Source organism: Prosopis cineraria, unplaced genomic scaffold, assembly GCF_029017545.1.
Source record: "Prosopis cineraria cultivar Desert tree isolate PC_DT_omini unplaced genomic scaffold, ASM2901754v1 PC1039, whole genome shotgun sequence".
Classification (NCBI taxonomy): Eukaryota; Viridiplantae; Streptophyta; class Magnoliopsida; order Fabales; family Fabaceae; genus Prosopis; species Prosopis cineraria.
Window position 1 is genome coordinate 13726 of NW_026556364.1, and position 9789 is coordinate 23514.

General features: G+C 40.1%; 1 protein-coding gene and 1 pseudogene across 3 annotated transcripts; both read right to left on the minus strand.

Moving 5' to 3' along the window:
* Window positions 1-280: 280 nt before the first annotated feature.
* LOC129299120 (protein indeterminate-domain 7-like) lies at window positions 281-2970 on the minus strand. 3 transcript variants are annotated; one of them, XM_054937567.1, is made up of 4 exons: window positions 2782-2970; window positions 2234-2517; window positions 1661-2060; window positions 281-1394 (listed from the first exon to the last, which is right to left on the minus strand). In XM_054937567.1, exons 2-4 carry the CDS (start codon window positions 2418-2420, stop codon window positions 575-577), a joined length of 1407 nt encoding a protein of 468 aa, XP_054793542.1. In that variant the 5' UTR covers window positions 2421-2517; window positions 2782-2970; the 3' UTR covers window positions 281-574. The 3 variants fall into 3 exon arrangements, with proteins under 3 accessions (XP_054793542.1, XP_054793541.1, XP_054793539.1); XM_054937566.1 differs by having other exon boundaries at window positions 2234-2541; window positions 2782-2969; XM_054937564.1 differs by having other exon boundaries at window positions 2234-2969.
* A 4716-nt stretch (window positions 2971-7686) lies between these two features.
* Window positions 7687-9422, minus strand: LOC129299121 (glutaredoxin-C10-like; annotated as a pseudogene).
* Between the last annotated feature and the right edge of the window lie 367 nt (window positions 9423-9789).

The window sequence follows — 9789 nt, forward strand, 5'->3', positions numbered from 1 at the left end:
AAAAAAAGGCCTTGCCCCCAACAAATAAAAAAGACCTCACACTGCTCTCCTAAAAAAAAACTTTAAGTAAGCTCTACGCCTTTCTAAGACAATAATAATAAATATAATCACGCCTACGACAAAGCCTAAGATAATCATATACATGTCTGCCATGCAGATCCAAGAATTATCAAATTATTTGTATTTAAAGAAAGTTAAAGCAAAAAATTCTTTTGACACCTTACATTGCTAATTAATTAAATGGAAGAAGAATAAGCCGTTATGACGGTGAAAAGATCAATGCCAGATGTCAATATCAATAATATCATAGATATAAGAGTCAGATTATTAATTAATGAAAACTTGTGCAGATAATATTACGAAGGCTGCAGAAGGCTGAGACCAATAGTTGTCCCTTTACAGTACTATTCAGAGTCCATATTCAACTACAGGAATATGTCTTAGCTAAGGAAAATCAATTTGGAAATCCCATGAAAGACAGAATTAAAACCTTTGGAAGATGTATAAATACCACCAAGACAAGGCGTTATTGGATATATATTTGTACATCGATGTAATGCACAAACAAACCTAATTATCCTTGCCAAGGTGTTTGGTTGCGACTTTGCTTACCATACGACGAAGAAGCCAAATGGTCAAGCCCCGATATGTTGAAAAAATCCTTTTGAGAAAATGCCTTGAGACCCAGAAAATCTCGGGTCATTTCATCACTAGCAGTGTCTCTTGATGTTGGATTCAACATTCCTCTCAAAGCATCCTCGAAGGAAGACCTCTCAAAGGCACTAGCAGAAGAAGGCACGGACACAGTAGAAGCAGCGTTAGCCATCATGTCATGGAAAAGAGAAGCAGTAGGTGGAGCTTCTGTGTTGCAATTTACAGCAGTAGCATCATCTTCTAAGTAATCAGAGGCGAACCCAGCAGCTTTATTCCCATAAGAAGCCAAGGCATGAGGCAACCCCATCTGGTCACGTGAAGGCATACCCAAAACAGCAACAGCTAAAGATGAGGATGAATTAGGCATGGTGGTACATTGATGATCAGATTGAGGCATGTGACCAATTTGTGATGCTTTCTGCAACAAAGCAGTGGCTGACATATAAGGAGAGGGTGGGGATTGGAAACGAGGAAGGGACGGTGTGGGGTTAGGGTTTTGATGGTGATGGATTAAATTCAAGGACTGATCCAAATGTGAGGAGGAGAAAGGTCTGAGGGTGTTTCCGGTTCCAGCTTCTCCCAACCATGGTGGAAAATCTTGCTCTTTTTTTGCAAGTAGTGGCGGTGGTGGAGCTTGGAGGGGATGGCTGTGAAGAAGAGGGTTCACTGCTGTGATTGCTCTTGCACTCTCCTGTGCTAAAGCATCGCAGAAGGCTCTGTGTGTGATGAAACTGTCCCTTCTGCAACCAAAGTCAGAAAAGGCAACCAGTAAACAACAAAATCAATATCACAATGTTCCCCTACTCTCTCTTCTCTCTCTTCCTTGTGTCATCTTTTTGCATATTCCTTCAAAGTGTTAACCTCACACATATCAGATGTTGGCCATTAAAGTTTTTTGAAAGAAACCATACATATACAAGGTCACCACATATGCATTTTCTATGTATTGAAAATAAACCCGTAATTAATTAATAGAACACATTAATTAACTAGAAGTTTTTGTTACCTAGAGAAGATGGTTCCGCAATCACATTTGTACTCCTTGGTGCCGCAAATTTTAGAGTGAGCCTTCCAGTCAGACTGAACAGCGTAACGCTTGGAGCATTTCTCACACTTCCATTTTTTCTCGCCGTGCTTTCTGCAGAAATGCTTTTTGATGCCAGTGAGGTCTCCGAGGGCCCTTGAGGGGTCATGGTGAACACATGTTACCTCCGGGCACACATACACCTTCTTTTTAATAACTTCATTGTTGTTTCTTTGTTTGAGCTTCCATGGCAAGTTGTGCCCTCTCCTGTGAAGCTGAAGATTTTGGTCTCTTTGAAACCCTTTGTTGCATATTTCGCAAATGAACCGGTTTGTCGCCAAGAGGGTCTTGGGAGACAAGGCTATTACTTCAGCTTCTGGGTCTGAAATCATTAAAACCAGAGAATACTAATTAAACACTGCTAAATAGAAGAATAATTGGCTAATCATAAGAAACAAACCTTGCTTTTTGCACCAAACCCAATATATACCAGCGATTTAAAAACGAAAGAAAAAGAAGGATAATCAATACTACTATTGATTTGATTTATGTGACCTGGATTGCCCGGAAGGTTTCTCTTCTTTTTGGGTTGTGGTTCTTGATTTGTTGAAGTGGAGGAGTACTGCTGAGGATAGAGAGAGACAGGAGTATCATTTCTAGTCCCAGAAGAAGCGCTTATTATTTCACTAGATGCAGTTGTCAAATTGGACATATTCTCATCCACCGCCAAAGCTTTCATCATCTTTCTACAAACTAAAGGTGAGACATAAATCTAAGACAGATCGGCATTTGAAGCACCAGCCTGAAGTGGAATCTGAGATCTGAGGTGCAAAACCTGACTGTAGATATAGAAACCGCTTACACTGGAAATCATACATGCAGCAATTAATCGAAACGAGTAATTAAATAGAAAAACTGAATTCGGCTGTGATGGTAATCCCACACAAATGATATAAATATGTATATATAGCTGTCTTGTTACTATGGATTTGAAGGAGAAAAAGCCGAGAAAAGTGAGTGAATTTGAAGATGGACAACCCTTAGCAGCCGGATACCTACAGCCCAATAATAATTGGAATACGTTTAGGTGTAGGTGAAGCAACCTGAAGGAAAGTGCCTGAAGAGGGTAGCTGCTAAACACAGTAAAGTTTTGCAACTGGTTGAGGAAGTTTCATGGAGTTGTCTGGATGCGTGAGAATGAGAATGGGAAGAGCAGGAAAAGGAAAGAGAGGGAGGCAGGGAGAGAGAGGGTGGGAAGGATGTGGATGAGAGAAAAGGATTCCTTTGAAGCTCACACATCCATACAGGACCATAACCCAAGCCAAACAGGGCTGGTTCTGACGTGCGCTTTCTGTCTTTTGCTTTGTTTTTTTCCTACATTTTTCTAAATTGTTGTCCCTTAATAATTGCTTGATATTATGAGATCATGATTTCCCCTACTCTCGTTAATTCAAATATTATCAATTACTATATGCATATTTATATATGTTATAATATAATCTATCTGTCTGACATTATTGAATGATTGTTCAGGCCAACATTCTCCCTCCCTAAAAAGTAGAGATAAAGTAATCCAGGGACATTATGAACTTTTAACATCAAGGGTAAAAGTGATAAAAAGCAAAACTGCTTTACCTCTTTCTGCACTCACTGCCATCAATGCTTCAAGATTGGAATTTGCAGATATCCTCCCCACGAACTACAGTTCTTACTAACTCAATACTATTATGTTCCTATCTCCAGCTCTCTATGCAATACTATTTGCACGCAGAGATAGAGAAACAGGCTCTCTCTTCAAATGCATTAATCAATACGATTCAGTGTTAATGACGTTATTCTTTTTGAAAATTTGAACTCTTGTTTAATGGCGACATTTATTTGCATGGTTTCTGAAGGGAAACGTGAAGGGAATATAGGTCGGTCCCTGTGCATGCTGCCAACCCATCACCGCTTCTGATCAGATTTTTTTTGTCCAAAGAGGACAGAGAGATGTCAAGGCGTGTCGGTTTTATTCTAATATATATCATGAAAAGTCAGTACCGATTTATTTAGAACAGTGCATATAAATATGATATGACAAAGTTAAGCATCAATGTTTTGTCAACAGTAGAAGATGACAACGTACTAAATGAATGTGGGTGACATGGCTGGTTTTTACTTTTGCTTCCTCTGTCTCTCTGCTGGATCATTTGAAATTTTCAGTCTCTGAAATATTACACAACTAATATATTAATGCGAGAGGGTTATGGATCAGAAGATGATGATTAGTAATTGGTTTGGTGGACAGGATGCAAGTGATGAGTAGACGGATGGACCTGGGACTACTGCTGCATGCGTGGTGTTCTAGAACCAGGGACTGGGCAGTCTAACACACAGTGTCAAAAGCGGGACGAGTAGAGTGATCACCGCTCCATATTTGTTCTATCAAAATAATGATTACCTTGTATGTCTCACTAAAAACAAGAATAAAAAGATCTGGGAGAAAATGAATGCCGTGATCCCCACTACAAATTAAAGTTCTGCTTCTAGGGCATATAATTATAAACCACTAGTTATCAGACTCAGTCACAGCTTATTATCTGATTTCATACACACGGACTCACGCGCGAGTAAAGCGCATGCAGGTAATGTCTTTAATTTCAACTCCAACTGATAACAGGCGAAGTTCCTAAGACTCTTCACATATAGTTCAGGTTACTAAATTTTGTCCCAATATTTGCTCAACTAGATTTGACGTCTTTACAGACGTGAGGGACCAGACAGTCCTGTCCATTGTTATAAAACTCATACGGAAGATATGGCGGGTGCGTCGCTTAATTTAAATGTGCTGGCACGAGTGGGTCTCACCCTTTGGGCTCTTTAAGCCCAAAAAACGGAAGGTGCTGCTCAACCATATCACCCACTACAAATTCTCGATCCGTTTCGTTGGATATACAGCTTCAAGGCACGATCAAAATTGACCGAGTTCAAAAGTTAATCATGTAAATATTTTCAGTTCAGGATATAGTGATCTTGTTTTTAAATCCTCTCTACTTTCTGCTAATTTACCCTTTTTAATAGTTTTTTGTTAGAAAACATTATTAATTATGATATAATTCAACAATCAGCACTTTGCTTCCTACTTGAAAATATCTCGATCTCTATGAAGTATATAAAATCTGTGTCCAAAAGATAATAATAACAATAGTAAGCCTAAAACCTTGGGACTCTGGGTTCATCCCCTACGGCCCACCCGCTCTGCCTCAGATAAACAAGATAACGGCTTTACCTGGAGACCAGAAGCAAGTGGGCGTTTAGATGGAAAGTGCTTTTCATACAAGTCAACTTTCTCTTCCCCTTTTCGTCACTTATGACCAGCGTCTCGTTTCATCTTTATCGTCCTCTATAATTGCAGCTCCCAAATAACTTCCATAATTATTTGTTCTTAACATGTCAACTTTTTCCCTACCATCTCGCCATCTCCCAATTTTATCTTTTCCTTTTTTTTTAACAAAACTTCTTCTGTAATTATTCGTTATTTGGAAAAAAAAAAAAGAATACTGTAAATAGCTTCTCAATAGCTGTTTCCAAAATATACATACAAGGCACCCGGTCTTCAGCATTTGAGTTTCCGCTGGACGATTGAGTCTGGGTCGTGTGTTCCGTTCAATTTCAAAATGTTCATCAGCATAATCAGCTATGTTAAAGATTATTTTCCCCTTGAGGTCAGCTGGTTGATGTTAAAGATTTAAACACTAGTTGATACCTTTTTTTTAAGACATAATTAGTAATTTCACGTTAGGGTATCACTCTCACCGAGCCTGACAAGCTGGCTCACAACATCTTATAAATTAATTAAATTGTAATCAATTCTTTTATGGCTGACTCTGTTTGGTCAATTAAAGGACGAATTCCTCTTAAATGACATGAGAACCGATTCACAAAACAGGCCCGAGGACGGAGGATTCTTTTTTGGTGGTGTTCGGTGCAAAACAGAGTCCCGTACGTTTGGTTCTACCAAGCTAAGAACTAAGAAAGGTCAATCAACTTAGTTCTAGAGCTAATAATTCGAGCAAGTCAGGCTTAATTCAAGTTAGGATTATTTAGATCAGATTTAAAATATTTTAACATATAAAAAAAATTATATAGTCAAATTCAACTCTAATTCTTCGGGCTTTCAAGCTAGTTTAAATACTCGAATTGTTAAATATCAAAATGTTTTATTTTTGATTTAATTTCAATTTTATTTTTAAAAAATTAATATTTTCAATTTTTATATTATTTTATTAATTAAAAAAATTTGAGCATTCAAACTAAGCTCATTCGAGCTTGGACTTGGTCTGAAATTCTTTAAGTTTATTTGAACAGTCCAAATAAGTTTGGAGTAAATAAAATATTTTAAACTATCAAATCCAGCCTTAAAATTTTTTCATCAAGTTTGGCTCAAATTACTGCCCCTATTCAATCCCCAATTAGCTCTCTGCTTTAATGAATGACACTGCTTTTGCAGGCTAACATACGTTCTATATTTTGATCTAGATAACCGAAGAGAGGTTACAGGAAGTGAAAGTACACTGTATGATTGTTCAGTTAATGCATGGGTGTTGAAAGAGCATTTTATGGAGCAGGACCTTCACAGAAACATATTGAGAGATGGAAAAAGTATGATGATATCATGATAGTAATGTTTTGACGGGTGCGTGCACTAATTTTTTTTGCCGGGGCGGCAGCAGGGTGTACAGCGGACGAGGTCAAGAAATTTGTGAATATTACTCCGCGTCAAGGATTCCTTTAGAAATAGGGAGATTCCATGACAGTTCATATGATTCTGACACGTTTAATGGTTAATGATTGTTAGGAATTACGAAAATGTTTGTCCTGCTGTCTTGGAGCCTGTGGTTGAGGAGGGGCTAACAAAGGCGGAACCTTGGCTTTGGTAATGAAATGCTTAAAGAGAAGGAATAAGAGGGGCATTAAAGTAATGGGGACGATGGGAAGTTTAGGGTGGGGAGATGGAAGGAGGAAAGGTGCTTTAGATAGGATGGGAAGAGAGTGCGTGAATGATGAATCAAATGAATTAAAATAAGGACCCAAGCATTAGGGAGCATTGAGTGGAGGCTATTGCCGCTTTAGGTGCATATAATTGTTGTTTATGGACGCACTTTGCAAACCGAGTGCTGGTATTTTGTTTTAAAATAAAAGAATAAACAATGAGGGAAACAAGGATGAGTGGGAAGGAGGGTTGGGCATACGGGGGAAGAATCATGGCCAGATTCTGGGGGCTGTCAAGATTCTAAAAAGAGTTGGAAGCCCTCCTTGATGAGCATGCATGCCTGCCACGTTGGATATAAATTTTCAAGTGAAGGGCGCACTCAGAAGCGGACTAGTGCTTCATCATGAGTTCCCTGTTCATGCCATCACCTCTCTCTCCTTTCTTTTCTCCCAATTTCTAGCTTCTTCCGTACTGCTTTTCAAGTATTAGTTACAAATTTCAATCACTTGTATTTACTTTTCGCTGGAATCACGGGTTTCCTTATGCTAACTAGTATTTACGGTCATTCAACTGTGCAGGTTATTATACGTCTGCTGTATTTGAGAGGCGAGGGATAGAAATCAGAGTGCCACGTGCCCAACATGAATTTCCCATTTTGAGTTTGTAATTAATTAGGTGTTCATATTCTTGATGATGATGCTTACGCCAGCTCAGGGGACTTGAGATCCCCGCTTTCTTTACACACACATGGGTTGGTGCAGCACAGCCATGCCATGACGCACCTCCCTTCGTCATCACATATTTCCTTCATTGCCTCCTCTTTTGCTACGTTTAGTTGGACAGCACTTTCCAACATAAGGAATTTTGCCCTTCTCTCCTCCTTTGGATTTTTTTTTTTTAAATGAAGAGTGTCGGAGGGAAAATTTTAATTCCTGCCCCTTGCTCTCTAGGAGTACAGTGGAAGATTTGAAGAAAATCGTTTCATAAATCAACAACAAAATCATTTGAAGAAAATCCTTCTCTCTAAGAGTGTCAGTAAACATAAATATTCATTCCATCTCATATCGTTTTCAAGATAAAATAAAAAAAACAATACATGGTGACCTGGTACCCAAAAAAAAAAAAGAAAAAAGAAAACAACAACAACAACAAAAGGGATTCCGTCTGCTTTAATGTGCATGATACTGACTAGAGGGAACCGCGTCATGCGAACACAAGATACCACAAGTAATTCTGAGAAATCTAACAAAACTAACAAGGAATTCAGCATATTTGATTTGATACGGGAGAACACAATTACACGAGCCGTGGGATGGAACGGGCGTTGATGAGAGGGACGAGAGAGCAGAGCGCCAAAAGAGAGGAGAGGAGTCGTGTTTGCTAAGGACATTTGATTTCCAATAATTGAACAAGCATTTGTCCGCATGCTTCCTTTCCCCTTATGCATCATTTTCATCTTCTTTTCCAAACTACTACTCTGTAAACCCCCACCCACTCCTCCTTTCATTTTCCCATCTTTCTTAACGACTCAACCCCATAAACAATGGCCGCGAAGCTCTTCCCTTCCTTCTTAGGACGGCCAGGATCGTTCCTGTCCTTGGCAGATGGCGCAAACAACAGATGGACGCGCAGGATGAAAGAGAAATCCCAAAGGAAAACGCATTTCTCATCTGCCTTATCTACGGATACACCAACCCAACAAATACATATATGATTGATAATTGATTTTTATGCAGAGAGAGATGAGAGAGAGACTTTGGGATTTGGGGTGAGGAGAGGGAGCGAGCTACTGGGGCTATGCATCTACTGCTTTGAGTGCTTAATAATTGGGAATGGGACCCAAAAGACTGACACGGAGACTGACTTGCTCTGACTGACTCCGCGAAACGTTGTGGAACCCCGGCAACGTTTCCTGACTGCACTGCACGTACTGGATACCCTGTACACGTGTTCCCTCCATAACCAGCGAGTATCCTTCACGCCAAAACCTCCCTCGCACATTTATTCGAATCCATTCTCCCTCCCTCCCTCCCTCCCTCTCTTTTTGATACGATTATTCGAATCCATTCTTTTCCTATATTGACCACTGACTCCGTGTCCACCATCCATCCCCCCAAAAGTAACAGAAACCAACAGAACCCAATCAAACAACAAAAGGTTTTCCTAATTCTGTTATGCTCGTCGTTTCCATACTAAACGGGCAAACGCCTCGCGGATTCAGATTTCATACTCCTAACGATATCATACAAATTAGTTATATCGACATCTCTCTTCTTTTTTTGTTTTTTTTAATATTAATTAAGATGGGATAAAATCAATGGTGAATCATACCCATAGAGCACCGACTTCGACTAGCTTGGGGACGAGGTGGCCGCTGAGATGGAGGGCGACCAGGGACTCCAAACCGCCTATGCAGGCGCCGCCGATGAAAACGGCGGGGGCGCGATTGCGGAGGGATTCGGTGTCGAGGTCGGAGGAGGCAGGGAGAGCGGCGATCTCGTGGTCGTCTAGTTCGATGACGGTGGGATGGACGCCGATGGTGGCTAGCAGCTTCTTCATGACGTGGCACATGCAGCAAGAGGATCGGCTGAAGATGATGACCGGGTGCTCCGAGATCAGGCGCTGGATTCGTGCCTCAGTGGTTTCGTCCAAGTCGATGGATAAGGAGGAGGAGGAGGAGGAGTTCGTCATGGTGGTGGTGGTGGTGGTGGTGGAGGAGGCTGTTAGGTCAAGGTGGACAGCGTCGTCAGAGCAGTGGCGTAACCCTTGCATCGCCGTACACCGCCGGTAGCGAGAGCGAGAGAGAGAGAGAGTGATGTCAGCGGGGGAAGAAGGGAAGTGGTGTTGGGGAGACTGGAGAGCTGGAGGTGATTTGCAGGTGTTTTATATATGAGCGGAGGGCGTTGCTTACATCATAGTTTGCTGTTCCCCGCCCCCAACTCTCCTGCACGCGCCCTCCTCGCGTCTGTTTACCATTAAAAAAAATTATAAAATATTTTAAATTAAATTTTATTGAAATAATTAATTATCTTCAAATTAACTATTTTTTTATATTTATTTTTATTTCATAAAATTTTTTATTTTAAAATAAATATAAAATAATTTATTGGATAGAAATACTTTTAAAAAAATAATAATT

Coding starts and splice junctions, on each gene's coding strand:
- LOC129299120 (XM_054937567.1), bottom strand. CDS start 2,420: ATGATGAAAGCTTTGGCGGTGGATGAGAATATGTCCAATTTGACAACT. Junction 2,061..2,233: donor AAACCTTCCGGGCAATCCAG/GTCACATAAATC, acceptor TAATGATTTCAG/ACCCAGAAGCTGAAGTAATA. Junction 1,395..1,660: donor TGCGGAACCATCTTCTCTAG/GTAACAAAAACT, acceptor CTTTGGTTGCAG/AAGGGACAGTTTCATCACAC.